Source organism: Mustela nigripes, chromosome 3 (assembly GCF_022355385.1).
Source record: "Mustela nigripes isolate SB6536 chromosome 3, MUSNIG.SB6536, whole genome shotgun sequence".
Lineage (NCBI taxonomy): Eukaryota > Metazoa > Chordata > Mammalia > Carnivora > Mustelidae > Mustela > Mustela nigripes.
Window position 1 is genome coordinate 37,289,883 of NC_081559.1, and position 17,658 is coordinate 37,307,540.

Here is a 17,658-nt window from a genome sequence, read left to right on the forward strand (position 1 = left end):
CTCTACAGATGCAGAACACGTGGCATAGAGAATTTGGGGTTGTCTGCCAAGGTCACCAAGTAATATGTGATCAGACACAGATTCCAACTCAAGTAGCAAAGTCTACCCACCTCTCAGCCACTAACTGCCAACTTATCTTAAATAATAACTTTTCAGATGCTAAACACAGAGTAGGCACTCAACCAACAGCAATTATCTTCATTGTTACAGTTACCGCTGAGGCTGTGGCGATTCCTAAAGCCACAAGAGAGATAAGGGATAAAGATAATGAAATTCAGGACGTGATACCCGAATGTTCAAAGTCAAAAGGTTTTAAGAACACTAACTAATGTTCATGGATAAATCTGGACACATGCCTTGAGAAATCGGAATTCCTATTTACATATAAGCTATCCCTTACCTCTTCTTAAAAAGAAAAGCAGCAAGCTATCATGATTTAGGTCTTCCTCTGTTTGTCACAATGGAACTTCTAGCTGTCACCTGCCAACACTGACCTGGGCATCAGAATGGTTCCCCAAGGTAAAACAGAGCTAAAAATGACAAAAACCTGGTGACATATCAAAGTGACTGCCTTGTCTCACCGCTGATTTGAGAAGCAGCGGACAAAATCCCTTGCAGATTTAAACAATCTCAGAGAGATAGCAAAAAATGTTTCGATCTTTAAAAATAAATAAATAAATAATCTCAGAGAAACTGTGCTATGTGGGAGTTAAAAAAAAAAAAAAAGAAAAAGAAAAAGATGAGAAATATGAACTCAACTGAAAATCAAAAATTAATCCGCATGCACCAAACATAGAAATTAAGTTTTACTCACACTTGATAAATCTGAAAACCTGCTTTGTTTCCAAAAGGTGAAACCATGGATTCTTGGGAGTCCAAGGATCTCAACTGCTCCAATTCTTAAATGAACTGGTGATTTAGGGATGATGCCAAATTTTAAAAGAATAAGAATAGTATTTTACTCAGGCCTGCTAATTTTATGAGGACGGGCTGCACATTTCTTATGGAAATACATGTAGTTTAATAAGGTCCTCAGAGAGTGTTTTCTCCAAAGCTCTACGTATCAGGATACTGGGGAAAAAACAACCAAATCCCAGGACTGTGTAACTCCTAAATCCTTCCTGGGTAACATGCCCAGTTTCTGAACAATACACATTATCTCAGAGATAATTTTTATGACATGTGTGGCTATTGCCTGTAAATCCCTTTAAGATGAAAAGCATTACCACTGACATTTGAGTTGGACAAAAGGATTTATATGGCTTGATTACTCAAGGCTATAAAATGTAGAAAAACAAAAATAGTTTGGATAAACCCTTGGAGCTTGTTGCAGGGATTTAACCTACGGGGACTCTAGGCCAACATTAAGTTTTAGGGAGTCGTTTACAGGTTATGAAACTTTTCTTCGCAAACATTACTTGAAACAACAAGCTGGATTTATTGACTCAGCAAGGGGCTCTTACACAGATAGAGTTGAATCAAAGGCTTTTCGGAATAGGGTCCCTTAAAGGTAAAAGTCAATCCTTATCATTTTGCAATAAGAAAACAACGGCTGGAAGAGATAAAATTTATGACTCACCCAAAGTGATATGACTAAAGCCCCCACCAGCATCGTCATTAACATCACTGCTAATATTATTTGGTATTTACTATTTCCCAAGCACAGACCTAGGGCCTTTTCTGTTCTTCACACCAACTTATAAAGGATGTCCTAACATCATCCTCATTTTCTAAGTGAGAAAAATGAGCCTCTGAGAAGCAGAGAGCTGTGAGGGGGGTAGGTCCAGAATTCAAATACAAGCCATGTGACCCTAATGCTCCACATTGGTGACCAGCCCACCCCCCGCCTCCTCACTGGCCCAACTCAGGTGTCCAGACCTCCGGGTCAGAGAAGGGCTCCAACCGTCCGTGGCTCCAGAGCTTTCCAGGTTATAAGATCTGCATGTCGGACAGTGGAACCCAGGGTGATGTTCTAACAGTTCAAGGACTGAAGGAAGCGGATTCCCCCACCCCTTGTTTGCAATAATCGCACTCAGGACTATGGTACGAAGAGCTGTTAAATTCTGTCTGTAATCCCATCAGAAGGCATCACACCAGAAAATATCTTTAATGTTTGTAAAGTATATCAGATAAAATAATATCTTCTCAAAATAGCACCTGAAGTACCATATTCTCACTCCGGTCTCTGGTTGAGCACATCCAGGGAAATGACAGAAGAGTGATCAGATTCAATGCAATGCGACCCAAGTCCATGCACGGTGCAAATCGTCACACTTCTGGAACCCACAAATGGGCTTTCCCACCGAATGTTTTCACCTCTATTAAGTTCTTTGTTATTCCCTCTCAGTCTGTGGGGTATCCTGCCTCAAACTCTGAGGCAGAAAGAAAATAAAAATTGAGATGCTGAAGCAGAGAAGATGGCTAGATATGTATTTAAATATATTCATCTATTTAAATTTACACATTTAAATATCAATAGGCAGCGATGGTAAGTATATATAATTAGACGTCTTCAGAATTGTAATGCATTTAATCTAAAATTTAAGGATCTCAGAGTCCTAAACCAAACATAAAGACAATATCAGCACACAGAGTAAATAAAGTAGGCAAAAAATCAGCTTCTAATTGCTTCTCTGTGCTGTTGTCGTTCAATAAGGTACAGATAATGTCACACTCGTGACATTTTTACTTTTGTATCTTAGCACCTCCACCTATAATGTCCCTATAATCTGAAACGGCACTTTACAGATGGGGACCCAGTGAATGTTAAGTAGAAATTCAGAGAAAAGACAGAACCTGTTGATGAAGGATAAAACTCTTAAGTGTGGGAAGAAAGCACACACCTTCCAGAAGGAGCGCTTAAATGATCATCACTGCACACAATGTCCCGAGGGCCTGACTTTGAACTTTCCGAAAGAGGTTAAAAAGAAGGCGAAGAGTCAAAGAGACAGATACCCAGGAGAGACTCCAACCTCGGAGGACTTGGTCCAGATTGGAGGGAGAAGGATCCTTGAAGGAAACGGAATGCAGATGAAAAGGATGGAAAAGAGCCAACGTATGAGCACGCAGAGTTGAAAGAACTATCCAGAGGGAAAACCCAGTTTTAACAGCTTTCTGGACTGGAAGGAAACTGCTGTAAAAGGATCTCGCTGGACTTGCAAAAAAGGGAATTTTTATATATATATAATTTAAATATATATATATATATATATATATATATATATGAAAAAAAATTTTTTCTAGCTTTTCCCAGACTTGAGAATTTTTAGCAGGGTCATTTAGAAGTTTTAGAACCCAACAGAATTTTCATTTATTTTACTCATGACTCTGGTTACAAAGATCATCTTTTAAAATAAACAGGATGTGGTGGGGGGGGGTCAGGACCTGGGTGGTTCAGTTGGTGAAGCATCTGCCTTCCGCTCAGGTCATGATCTCAGGGTCCTGGGACCCAGTCCCACATCGGGCTCCCTGCTCGGTGGGGAGTCTTCTTGACCCTCACTCTCTGCCCCTCTTGCTCATGCTCTCTCTCTCTTAAATAAATAAAATCTTTAAAAATAAATAAACAGGATGGAACTTATTTTAAAGGATGTATTTAGAGACAGTATAAGACAGTGGATAAGAAGGCCAGAGCCAAGTTGCCTGGGTTTAAATTTCTAGCTATGTGATTGTAGGCTGGCTATTTAATCTCTTGTGCCTTGGTTTCCCAATCTGTTAAATGGAAATATTAACAGCATCTGCTTCATTGGATTGCTGTGAGAGTCAGATGAGCTGCGAGACATTGAGAGTGATATCTAAGTGATGACTTCTATAATTAGTTTAACACATTTTTATGAATCTCTTACTAATATAAAATATGGAGCTAAATGCTCCATAGGTAGGGTATTTCCCACCCTTACAAGATAACATGGGGAAGCAGGGCAGACGGAATTAATGCATATGAAGAAGTAGATGAAGAAAGGGCACACAGCATACAATATTAGGAAATCATTAGTAGTTTTCTTAGGTGTGATCATTTTCCAGATGCTCAGTAATATATGAAGGAGAAGGTCCAGATCCTCAGAAAACACAAACCAATTTATTTGGGGATGAAGAGGCATGATGTCTGTCATTACTTTCTAATTGCTTTGCAAAGACCCAGACCATATACGTAAACGCAGACATGACAAAATGTTCATCACTGGAGATAAAAAGAAAAAGAGGAAAGAAAGAAAGAGAAGAAGGCAGCAAGGGTCCAGTGCTGGCTCAGAATCCAGAACATTCTGTGCACTTGAGACACTTTCCAAACTTGTCTTCACAATGTGGCTGATATGAGAAGGATCCCGGAGACATAGGCTTTTTAAAGTAAAGTGCTCTATAAACATTCTTTTCTACGATCAGCACCCAAAGAGCAAGCCAGTGGGAGGGGCTGCTTTAGAAATGCCAGCCCAGCCTCCGCCCCCACTAAGAGGCTCTGAAACACGGCAATGCAACCCTCAGAACCATAATTTAAGCCCCTTTTTCCTGGTCCGTCTTCAGGGAAGGTAAACCTCTGAACAAAAGTCTTCATGCAAAGACTGCAGGGAAATCTGTCTCCATCCTTTTAATTCCAGATCATCACTTTTCCTCTAGGCTTTATCTAGATGCCATGGAGAGCTGACAGGCCACTGGATAAAAAAAGAAGGTTCCCTAGACAATCCCCCAATGCCCAGCTTTCAACTGACATCCATGGGCTAATGTGTCTGTTTGGACTTGGCCTAGACTTCTGCCCCAACCTTCGGACTCACATAGAACTGCACAGATAACATCTCTGTTTGGATGCCGCAAAGGCCCCTCAAACTCAACACATCCAAAATAGAACACCCCTCTTCTGCATTTCCTTTTCTCCACGAATGGCACAACCAACCGTAGAGTGAGATGGCACAAACATGCCCTCTTCTCCCCTGCCCCCCCCAACCCACCCAACTCGGGCGCCCCTCATTTGACCTCTCATGTTATACCCTTCCCTTTCCACCAGTCCACATCTACTCCCTGGACTTCTGCAACAACCCCCAAGCTTCTCTCCCTATTCCCACTCTTGTCCTTCTCCAATCTACATCTACCCACGGTTTAACAGTCACCGTTACTAGGAAAACGATCACGACGAAGCAGCTAACGTGGAGTAAGCCATAGCCAGGCACTGTGCCAAGGCCCTTACCTGCCTCATCTCCTTAATCCTCGTTGTCCCTCTTAAGTGGGCAGTATCCCCAATGTACAGACCAGGAAACTGAGACCGACGGGCATGAGCTCAGTCAGCCACAAGAGGGGGCTGGTGAGTAAGTGGCTGAGTCAGACTCCAGACCGCAGCCCCTGGCTCTCCCTCAGGATGAAAATGCAGTGCTCCGCCCAGGCCCACAGAGCCCCCTGAAGCCCTACACACCCCAGCCTCCCCCACTTTCTTCCTCTTTGTCTTCCCTCATCAGTGATGCCATCAACTCCGCCCTCCTCCTCACTGTCCTCACTCAGGGTCTCTCCCCATGCGGGCAGCACTCCCAGCTCCCCAAGGCTGAGCAGCTTCCATTTGTACCTCTTCAAGGCCCCAGTCCTGCTGTCATTACCTACTAATCTGCGCAGCATGTGCCACGGGAGGGGCCGTCCCCACTTTACTAACCCTGATGTCCCAGCACCCAGCACGGTGCCTGATGCACAGGAAGTGTTCAGCCACCTTTATCCACTAGAAAAATGGAGAAAAAGTAAAATTCCTGGGTCCTACTTCAAGGGCCATCCCTTATTACAGACGTAATTTTTTTAAATACTCGGATTTTTTAAACTTTTTTAAAAAATTATTTGTTTTAGAGAGGAAGAAAGAAACAGAGGATGAGGGAGAGAGAGAATCTCAAGCATGCTCTGGGCTGAGCGTGTAGCACGACACAGGGCTCGATCTCACAACCCTGAGATCATGACCTGAGCCGGATTAAAGAGTCAGACACTTAATTGAGCCATCCAGGCACCCCACTGTTTTTTCTAAGTTATTACCTTTAGGAGCCTCTGCAGCTTCATTTTAACTTTCTGGTGGCAATGAAAACAATTAAAAATAAGCAATTTGGAGTTTTCAAAACTCTTTAAAAATCCTATTTGTAGCAGCATGGCCTGTGAAGTCCGCAGGATCACCATAGCCCACGTTTAGGAGGATCAGGGAGGGGGGTAATGATTTGCCATGGTAGATCAGCTCGTGACTCTGAAGCCCGTCCTTGACCACAAGCACAGCCCACAACCACCTAGGTAGCGACTGATGAACCCAGGGCTTGATGACATTGGGAACATCTGCAATGCCCTCTATCTGCAAGTGACATGGTGCTGCTTGCTCAGCCCTAGACTTCAAACTTTTCCAAATTTTCCCATTTGCTTCAGAGACTCAAGGGGAGGGTCAAAGGCCAGGCTCATCAAACACACTGAACTCCATCGTCATGGTAACCGTAGGTGGGCCACAGCCTCCAGCTCCTACCCCTGCGCAGGTGAGCAGAAGCTGGGGACAGGATTCACTTCTTTAGTTCGTGTCTTCAAAACATTAAAGAGTAGAAGGGGCTACAGATCGCAGGTGCTACTCCTGGGCACCCCGAGCCCTCAGGTCACCTGGGAGGTCAGTCCCTTTCAGCAACAGCCCGCTGGCCCCCTACAGCCTCTCAGCTAGGGGCAGGAAAGGCTAATGTGGCTGACAGAGATTTTCCTGATGCTCAGACTCTGCACTTAATCTTTGTACTTCATGTAGTTGTCAATGCCCCTTCTGTGGCTCAGGAGCTCACGTGCTGTTTTAAGGGAAAAAACTCTCTAATAGTGGGTTATTCTTACAGTCTTAAAGTTTAAGGTAATAATTTCCATAACATCCCCACACAGAAATGAGAACTTCCTCCAAGACTAAAGTCATTCCTTGCAACTGGATAGCTATGATTATCTGTCTGCTCCTTCTGATCAAACCACTCTCAAAGCAAAACTTGGTTAAAGTAAAAGTAGCTCAAAAGATGGGGTTTTCCAGCTAAATTGAAGTTTCTAAGATGGTATGAAGTTGATTCACAAATAAAAGCAGGTGAACTTTATGTTGAAATATTGTTTATGTGGGACGCCTGGGTGGCTCAGTCGGTTAAGCGTCCGCCTTTGGCTCAGGTCATGATCTCAGTGTCCTGGGATGGAGTCCTTCATCGGGCTCCCTGCTCAGTGGAGAGCCCACTTCTCCCTCTCCCTCTGCTTGCTCCCCCTTGCTTCTGCATGCACGCACGTGCTCTCTCTCTCTCTCTGACAAATAAATAAAAGTTTAAAAAAAAGAAATATTTTTATGTGAACTGGTATCAAAAATAAGTAAAATTTTGAAAATTTTAACATGTGAAATTTAGGAAAAAACATATTTATTCATTGTATTGCATTTATTATTTTTCAATGTATAAATAAAAATCACAGAAATTCCTGGATTATGTCTATTATTCAAACATTTTGTAAATAAAATAAGAAGTACTCTTGTATGGATTTTTCCAGAAATTTAAAGCTGATCAAAGTAGTTTATGATTTAAAATGAAAACAAAAGGGACTCCTAGGCAATAATATTTACCTTCTGGACACTGGCAGGTGAATCCACTGAGATTAGAAACACACGTCGCTCCATTTCTGCATGGGTCTAGGATACAATAATCAATCTTGGATTGGCAAAGCTCTCCAGTATAACCTGAGTAAAATAAGAGAGACATTTTATAAAATGTGTCATTTCAAGACCACAGTGAAGTGCCCCAGGAATTGATGGAGCCCACTGGTAACCACCCACCAAAAGCACAGTTTTGAGCTGAAGAATCCCCTGGACCCTCCTTGATCTACTCTGGTTTCGCAACAAGAAACGATCATCACCGTTTAGAATTGCAGTTCAAAAATAATTTCTTTTACAAAAGTCTTTATTGCAAAGACTTTTCTTCAGCATTAGCTCTGCATTTTATTTTGAAATACTAGTCAGAAGCTTCAGAAATGGAGGGATCCCAGGTTCTTCCTGACACAGGGCAAAACACAATCTACAATGTTCTGCTGCGCCTAGCCAAGGAGGCCACTTTCTTAGGTCATCCCAATACCTATCTTTTAGGTAAAAAATGGGTATTTTTCCTAGCATATTTTCCTAGCATTAGAAAAAATGGTAGGTGTTAAAATGTTGTGAATGTACATTTTACAGCTGGAAGAACACTTCTGTGTTAATGTCATGCCCTATCCCCCCATTTTAAAGATAAAGAGATTGTTGGTGTGATAGAACAAATCAATAAGAGGAGAAGTGAGATGGGGGAAATCAGAGAGGGAGACAAATCCTGAGAGACTGTGGACTCTGAGAAACAAACTGAGGGTTTTGCAGGGGAGGGGAGTGGAGGGTTGGGTGAGGCCGGCGGTGGGTATTAAGGAGGGCACAGATTGCATGGAGCACTGGGTATGACACATAAACAATGAATCTTGGATCACTGAAAAAAATAAAATAAAATAATAAAGATAAAGAGATTGGGGCACTTATAACGTTAAGCACATTAATGTATTATTCTTAATTTTATTTGAATCACATCAAATTCACTAAATTCTCTGTGAAGCAAGACTCCAGTAGTGATTTCATTGGATAGTAACATAACCACACATGTGTGGTGAGGAAATCAGGACTTCCATTGATCAGAACACAATCAAAATGCTTTTTAAAAAATTCTGAATTCTTTATTAACTTTGAAAACAAAGCCCTCCAGAGAGGCAAGTCTGAAAGAATAATATGCCAACATGTTTCTCTGAAAGTGGAAAACGGTTATGCAGGAAAACCTGGAAAAAATAGGATGTGAAGTGCAAAGAGGAGTTGCCCTTAGTTCTCCTATTTGAGTGACAGAACTCTTAGTAATTTGGAGATAATTCTTACCACAAATTTTTTTTAAAGATTTTATTTATTTATTTGACAGAGAGAGAGAGAGAGAGAGATCACAAGTAGGCAGAGAGGCAGAGAGAGAGGGATACAGGTCCCCTGCTGAGCAGAGAGCCCGATGTGGGACTCGATCCCAGGACCCTGGGATCATGACCTGAGCCAAAGGCAAGGGCTTAACCCACTGAGCCACCCAGGCACCCCTCTTACCAGAAATTTTTATGCACAGGTATTTTCTACACAATTATTATACTGTAATATTTTATACCTTCCTAGGATGTAGATTAAGTACATAAAAACTCATCTCTCTGAATTATTAGTTTTCAAAAACTGTCATTAGCACTTGAATCTGAGATTTGCTAAAATAAATCAAAGATATTAGAAGAGAGATGATTTGCTGGAGCTTCAATTACCTGCCAAACTAGAATGAACTACAGATTGTCAATGTGGAAGCATTTATTTGCAACCCAACTCTTCCTTCCATGCTTTAAAACAGTCCAGGAAATTCTAGCTAATTAGTGAGTATGATAAGATGAGTAAAATATTTGTATAAACTAAAAATCCAAACACCAAGATAAAATGCTACTTCAAAATTGCAGAACAGGGGCATCTGGGTGGCTCAGTGGATTAAAGCCTCCGCTTTTGGCTCAGGTCATGATCCCAGGGTCCTGGGATCAAGCCCCATATGGGGCTCTCTGCTCAGTAGGGAGCCTGCTTCCTCCTCTCTGCCTGCCTCTCTGCCTACTTGTGATCTCTGCCTGTCAAATAAATAAATAAAATCTTTTTTAAAAATTGCAGAACAGAAGGGCACCTGGGTGGCTCAGTCGGTTGACCATCTGACTTGATTTCAGCTCAGGTCATGATATCAGAGATCAAACCCTACATCAGGCTCCGTGCCCTGCAGGGAGTCTGCTCGAGATTGTCTCTCCCTCTTTGTCTGCCTCTCCCCCAATCTGGCTCTCTAAAATAAATACTTAAATTTTTATTTTTTAATTGCAGGACAGAATATCTTAATAGGATTATATTATGTTAATATGTCTTCAGATGGCAGCTCTAAACTCAGAATGAGGGAGAGCAAACTCTTTTTAAGAGTGCTACAGGGTGCTTGGGTTTAGTCCATTAAGCATCTGCCTTTTCAGCTCAGGTCATGATCCCAGGGTCCTAAGATCAAGTCCACACTAGGCTTCCTGCTCTGTGGAGAGCCTTGCCTCTCCCACTGTCCCTCCTCCCACTTGTTCTCTCAATCTCTCTCTGTCAAATAAATAAGTAAAATCTTTTAAAGAAAAGATTGTTACAAATAACTTTCTGACTAAATATAGTAGCTGGTTTTTAGTAGAACACTTCCTTCTTTTTCTATACATTAACCCCTCTTCACTGCAAACTCTGAAATTAGTATCATAATCACGTCCATTTTACAAATGAGGAAACTGAGGACTAGAAACTTGATTTTCACAAAGCCACACATGGAGTCAAACTCCTGAGCCCAAACATGTCAATGGATCATCATGCCTGAGGCAACATGCATCACGTCCTCAACAAACATGTGTTTAACATGAAGGGGAAATAACAGAAAATGTTGATATAGACAGACACAGAGGCAAATGTAAAGTAAACACCACGGTTATTCTTGGGTTTACCATGTATTGTGTGTGTGTGTGTGTGTGTGTGTGTGTGAGAACAATTACAAATGATGGCTTCCTAGAGGCAGGTGTGCCCACAAGACACAGAGTCATGAATCCTGCCCTCAGGAAAAAATTAAAACTGTGACCACAGAATCACACAAAAGCATGAAAAATAGCCAGAAGCCAAATTAGGTGTCATCTGTAAGGGGTGTATGTGTCTCTACCAGACAGAAGAACATGACCAGAATTCAGGATTCTGTGAGCTCCCAAGTTCTTGAGAGAAAATACAAACAAATCCCTGTATTTTGAACTTTTGACTTAAGAATTTTAAACATACTTAAACATAGAAAGACTACTATATAACCCTCACTTATCTACCACCTAACTTCAACAATTATTAACATTCTGTCCATTTAATTTCATCTAGTTCCCTCATATTTTTATACTTTCCCCGCTGGGGCATCTCCAAGCAAATTTCATTTTACCTGTCAAGCCATCAACACGGAGCTGGTTTTTTATTTTTGGGGTTTTTTTTTTTGTTTGTTAAAGAACACTTTTAATGGCCTCTTTAATGCTTGGTCCCATTTATAAATTTAATTAAACACTTCAAATGATATTTAGTAATTTCAACAATTTCCTTTTAAGAGCCACTGTTGCCAAATAACGCAAAAATCTTCCCATGCATTTAATTCACTATTATCTAATAGAGCTAATAAATTAAAACTATAAGCAAGGTGAACCTTAAGTGCTGTTAAGTGCTCCAATATTTACATATGCAAGTTTAGTAAAATTTCAACCCCAGAGGCCAATCCACACTTATAGTGTGTGGGGTGTTTGGGATTGTCATAAATGGTTTGGGGGGTCCCACTGGTCCTTAGTGGTGGAGAGTCTAAAAAGTCTTCACTCCCTGATATGATTCAGTACCAGACAGTTGTTAGTCAAACGCCAGCAGTGGGCTCCAACAAGGAACCCAGGTCGGAGACCAGTCACTATATCATTGCTTTTGGTTCGTGAGCTTTAAGCGTTCTATTAAATATTTTTTTTAAATATGGAAAACATGGAAATACAAAGAAAAAGACTGTGTGTAACTAACTAGACCTTTAACACATGTGTATTTTAATGTCTCTGGGTCCAGTATAAACGAAAATGAAAAGCAACAAAGGAGTGAGGCAGGAACAGGAGAGGGAGGCAAGGCCGAGATTACAGGATTACAAGCATCCTTAGCGGTAGGTGACCAGTTGGCCGGCTATAGGCAATAACCAGCCCATGGGTCTGCTGGGCTGTAAATCAGGACCTCACACTTGTCCACACCTGGCCAGGTATTACTGCGGCCTCAACGCTGGTGCTAGTTGGAAGGTCCAAGGGTACCATGATTGACTGCATTGATCCTACAGGGCAACTGAAGCCAGAGCTGGGAAAGGACAGGCAGAGGACAGGGAACAATGAGTGTCCTATAAATGGTTTAAGGGAACCTTAAACACCACTGAGTCATTTCTTAGACCCTCAGAGAGCAGAAATTTACCTACAGTTGTCAGACAAATCCCTCATATTAATCTCTATATAACACTCTGAACTGCATATCTAAGGCATACACAAATGACTTTTCCTGTGTCTGTGTTTTTCTTTGATACCACAACTGAGGTGTCAAAACTAACTGAGTAAATGGTAGGAAATTTAAATTTTATAAGACCATTAAGGTTTTGCCTGGGTTCTCTCTTCTCTATGGAGAATTTGCTCTAACACACACACAAACACACACACACACAAAATGGATATTTCAGGGCTTAAAGATCGATGCTTTAAGTTCCCGGGGGGAATGTTGTCAAGGCACGAAGAAAAACCCATGTAAAGGCCCAGAACTATGCGGGAAAGGCATGAATGCCAGTTACACTTTCCTAAAAGTCCACAACAGAGACAAACCCCCTCAGGTCCCTGAAAGACAAAAGTTTGTACTAAACTACCAAGGCAAGAATCAGCAACTGTCTTCATTTCTTTCCCGGGAACTAGGGACACAGCTCCTTCTTAGCGAAATCCTAAGCATTCACGGATCCCCTTCCAAATTAGTGTCACAACTGAGGGAGGCTTCCACCTTGTCTGGTTCCCGGCATCGCTGCCCCTCATCAGGACTTAAGCCAGGCTTCCCTGAGCCCGCCTCCTCAACCCTACTCCAGCTTCCCTCCAACCCATCCCACAATCCACCAGGGAGCAGCCAGAGAGAGCTTTTCAAGCCGTAACTTAGATCCTATTGCTCTTGTACTTAAAGACCCGCGGGCTTTATAAAGGGCGTGGCCCCAAACCGGAAAACTTGATTCCAGGGCTTAAAGGCACCACGTGATCTGGCCCTGCCCCCTGCAGCCCCACCTGCTCTTCGCATCCACCATTGCCCTGCAAGCCGCCCGGGGCGGGGCCTTCGGCACCTCAATCACCAAGCTCCTTCTCACAGTCTTAGCTGGTGTCTTCATGCTGTGGCCTCAGGACCACACGAAGATGGGAGAGGGAGACAGTGCACCAGAGCAGTTGTGGTCCTGCCCTCGAAAGAAAAGCGTGGCACGAACTTGAAACTGTCATGTAATGAGAAGCTCCGGAAGAAAATTAGCAACAAATTGAGCGAGGAGAGGGGGGCCCACAGGAGATGCCATGCGCTTTCATCTGCAAAAGCAGGAAGTGAAGGTGAGAGAGTTAAAACTGACCTACAGGAATGAGCAGACTATGCACTCAAGTCTCCTGCCCTCGGCAGGGAGACCTGAACTCCAGCTACGCAGGGAGGGAAGTCTGCTACAAACTCAAGGGGGATGACAAATGAAATCAAAACAGGGTGCCTAGGTGGCTCAGCCAGGTAAGCGCCCGCCTTCAGCTCAGGTCCTGATCTCAGGGTCCTGGGATCGAGCCCTGCATCAGACTCCCTGCTCAGCGGGGAGTTTGCTTTTTTCTCTCCTTCTGCCTCTCCCTGCCCTGCTCGTGTCCCTCTCCAAATAAACAAATAAAATCTTTTAAAAATAAATAAAAATAAAAACAGGCTATGTTGTCTCTTGAACCCCAATGATCGTGCTCTGTGAAATCAACCCCATTTGGAGAGTATAGGCTGCCGTTTAGTGCCACTGGAGGCAATAAAGGCGGAGGGTGGCCCTAGAGTGTTCCTGACCGACCTGAGATTTGCCCTGGATGCCCAGGGTGGGGAGACAGCCAACAATCTCATTACCAGAAACAACTTTGGTCCCCTGAGTGCAAGCTCTAATTCATCTGGGTCAGGAACTGCAATGAGCCGAGGCTCATGCAGCTCCACCCTTCATGGTCTGAGTCTTATAGCCCAGAAAGAGGTAGAGCCACACACACAGATGGTGACGATGTCAGAGATCGAGCCCCATTGTCAGCCCTCAGTGTTTGGTTTGGCTAATCTGCGTGTATGGGTGTGCAGAGAACATGCCATGACTAGGACCCTGGGATGCGTAAGAGAGGCTGTCAGACTTCCTGATTCCAATTACAACATTCAGCTGAATAACTGAATAACCGATTTTTGATGGGTGAATTTAATTGAAAGATCAGGGTAAGCCAATCAATACACGTTGAGATGTTTCAGGGAGCTTGAGAATCACTATAATTTATGTTTATTTAATTCTTGCAAGGGAACAAACACAAAAGATAATTTCAGATAGTCTTCCCTGTGCCTGAAAGCCACTCTAGACCATCAAAAACTGGGAGTCCTGGGTGGCTCAATGGGTTAAAGCCTCTGCCTTTGGCTCAGGTCATGATCCCAGGGTCCTGGGATTGAGCCCCACGTCGGGTTCCCTGCTCATCGAGGAACCTGCTTCCTTCTCTCTCTTTGCCTGCCTTTCTGCCTACTTGTGATCTCTGCTTGTCAAATAAATAATAAAATCTTAAAAAAAAACAAACAAGCAAACAGGGAGTCCCAGCATCACCTTGCATGGTATGTTCCCTCTGACTCTATGCCCTTCCATGGCCACCCCTCCCATCAGTTGGGTCTCTGCCCAGAAATCACCTGCTCAGACCTCAGAACTCAAGTCCTTCTTTCCTCTTCATCTAGTGCTTACCTCTGCTTGACATAGACTTGTTACCTCTCCACTAGAAGGTGAGCCATGGGAACAGGACTTTGTCCTAGAGTCTCCTGTGTCCCCCCCACAGAGTTCCTTCAGGCTCCCGTACATTATATTTATTACCTGAAATGCTTTCCTTGCTTGGCTTCCCTTTGAGAACAAATTCCCTAGGAATCGGGACTTTGTCCTATTAATCTCTGAATCCCCAACACTTAAACATTTCCTAACACAAAAGAATCAACTTGCTTAAAGCTTTTGACCTCAAATCAACTATACCTTGCAAGTTAATGTTAGCCTTTCCTTGTGTAATAATACCAGAACAGCTTGGGTAAAACATGCTGGTTACTTTTTTCCCTAATGCACATTGAAATAAATATACAGCTATTAAAATAAACATGTATTCTCACAAAAATGTGCTATCTAAAATCACTTTGTAGGGTAGCTCTATTTTTAACCTCTTGAAGAACCCCCATGCTGTTTTCCAGAGTGGCTGCACTAGCTTACATTCCCACCAACAGAGTAAGAGTGTTCCCCTTTCTCCACATCCTCGCCATCCTCTGTTGTTTGATGTCTCGTTAATTTTTGCCATTCTAACTGGTATGAGGTGGTATCTTGTGGTTTTGATTTGTATTTCCCTGATGGCTAGTGATATTGAATATTGTTTCACATGTCTGTTGGCCATTTGTATGTCTTCTTTGGAGAAGTGTCAGTTCATGTCTTCTGCCCATTTCTGGACTGGATTATTTGTTTTTTGGGTGTTGAGTTTGAAAAAGTGCTAAGGAGGGTACGTCTTGTGATTAGCACTGGGTGTTACAGGCAACTAATGAATCGTTGAACACTACATCAAAAACAAATGATGTACAATATGTTGGCTAATGGAATATAATAAAAAATTTTTAAAAATTTAAATAAATAAATAAAATCACCTTGCGTTCTACAATGAGTACTTCCGATTTGGGAGATAGCACAATGGAACAATGGCTCTGTTAAAGTGCCTGTCCCCCTGCCCCACTGTTGGCCAGACTGGGATGGATGGAAAGTTACAGCGATCCTCTTCTGAACTTCAGTCTTGCTTCTCCAGGAAATGTTCAGCGCCTTCAACAGGTGCCTGTGACACGGCAAATCAACAGACCTAAGACAGGTTTCTTGCCCCTGCCACAGCCCCTGGCAGGATTTAATCCCCTACATCAGTGGTTCTCCACCAGGGTGAGTCTCCCATCACATTTGGTAATGTCTGGAGACATTGTCCACTGTCACATCTATGGAACTACTGACATCCTACAACACATGGGATAGTCCCCTACAACAAAGTATGATCCAGCCCTAATTATTCATCTTGCCAGGGGGGAGAAACCCTAGTTTAAGTCAATGAGACCTTGGTCTTTTGAGACCAAAAACACTTGTTTTCATCCTAACGCTTCTTATCTTCCCTTAAACAGAAACCAATCCTTTCAAAGCAGGGAAACAGAACCTTCAGCACGTTTTTAAAAAATCAGAATCATGGGGTGCCTGGGGTGGCTCAGTGGATTAAAGCCTTTGCCTTCAGCTCGGGTCATGATCCCAGAGTCCTGGGATTGAGCCCCACATCGGGTTCTTTGCTGGGTGGGTACTGCTTCCCTTCCTCTCTCTCTGCCTGCCTCTCTACCTACTTGTGATTTCTGTCTGTCAAATAAATAAATAAAATCTTTAAAAAAAAATCAGAATCGCTAGGAATATTTATAACCTCTAACGAGTTCAAGACCATTTTAAAATAAACTACTTCAGTCTGAAAGCTTCATTACTGAGGAATGAATAATTGTGACATTCAATGAATAAATAAAATAATTGGTTCTTGAACAGGCGATTACCGGAAATACCGATCTCTCCTTTTAGGGAACGACAGAAGTTTTACTATCTCTTTGGAGAACATTCTACTTCAACAAAGAAGATAGAAGAAAGTTATGCCTTGGGATATGTAATAAGGATGCCTTTCAAGGACATATGGGACGATTGGCAAAGCTCTAAACTCTAAATGGAAGCTTAGTGCTTTTAAGGCACCTAACCGTGAGAAACGATGTCGGGTGAAATCAATTGCGTGTACGAGTGAAGGCTGGCAGATGGCAAAGACGACCAGGCACCTTTAAGGAAACACATTGAACCCGATAATCCATTCAGTGGATGCATTCCCAGATCACATTTGGTCTAATGTACACTTGGAGCATTTAATTTTATACTATTTCGTATTTAAGTAGAAAATATAATTTAAAATTTATTGGCGTACAGAGAAAAATTGGTTAAGTTTTCCTGTGAATATCCAGATGGTTTGGAAAAAACCACATCCTGCCAGTGTCTTTGATTGCCAGCAACATAACCCAAAACCTGCACCCCTCAGCACCCCCAAATCACAGTCTATGCTGACTGTACTCTTGAAACGAAGGAAAGCCTTCTAGAGTTCACTGATAAATTACAAGGAAGCATCATTGGCCAAATGAATCAGGCTATTTAAAAAGTAAGGCAATCAATCAGGTGTTTTTCTAAACCTCCTCCCTCCCCCTGCAACTGTTTTTGAACATGATGTTTACTTCATGATTCCTCTGCTGAAATAAAAATATACCTCTGTGTGGCTCTGACTCCCTGAGATAGAATCTAATTGTTTCTTTGGAGAGCTGTCCTGAAAGCTTCCAAGGTGGGAATGGTGGTGGGAACTATTTTTATCATCTCTGGTCTTTTAATAGCCCAGCTGTGCAGCAAGGCAAAGCTGTTAGATTTGTACTGAAAGCCTAATGCTCCAGCGAGAACCCACCAGCCTCAGCTCGTGCCCTGGGGGGATCAGAGCAGCTGGGCTGGGACTTCAGCCCCTGCCGCAGAGAGGGAGTGCCTAATATTAGCACACTGAAGCAGGAAATAAATAGCAGGAATCTGTGGGCCATCTAGACATTCAATCTGGGAGGCATCCAATTTCAAAGTCAGAAGGCAGGAATTATTTAACAGGAAAAAAGTAAGATCTGCTGGCAGGGGAAAAACAAACACACCCGAACAAATGCAAACATGATTTAAAAACCAAAGACAAAGAAAGGAAGACAGAGGAGGCCCATCTGTGAAAGGCAATCAATAAAATATAATTAAAATTGGAATG

General features: G+C 42.6%; 1 protein-coding gene across 1 annotated transcript in view; it reads right to left on the reverse strand.

Moving 5' to 3' along the window:
* DNER (delta/notch like EGF repeat containing) overlaps window positions 1–17,658 on the reverse strand; it is a 308,544-nt gene that overhangs the window by 80,788 nt on the left and 210,098 nt on the right. Inside the window, exon 7 of the mRNA XM_059393655.1 lies at window positions 7,556–7,669. Coding sequence (XP_059249638.1) covers window positions 7,556–7,669 — 114 coding nt within the window. The remainder of the gene's footprint in view (window positions 1–7,555; window positions 7,670–17,658) is intronic.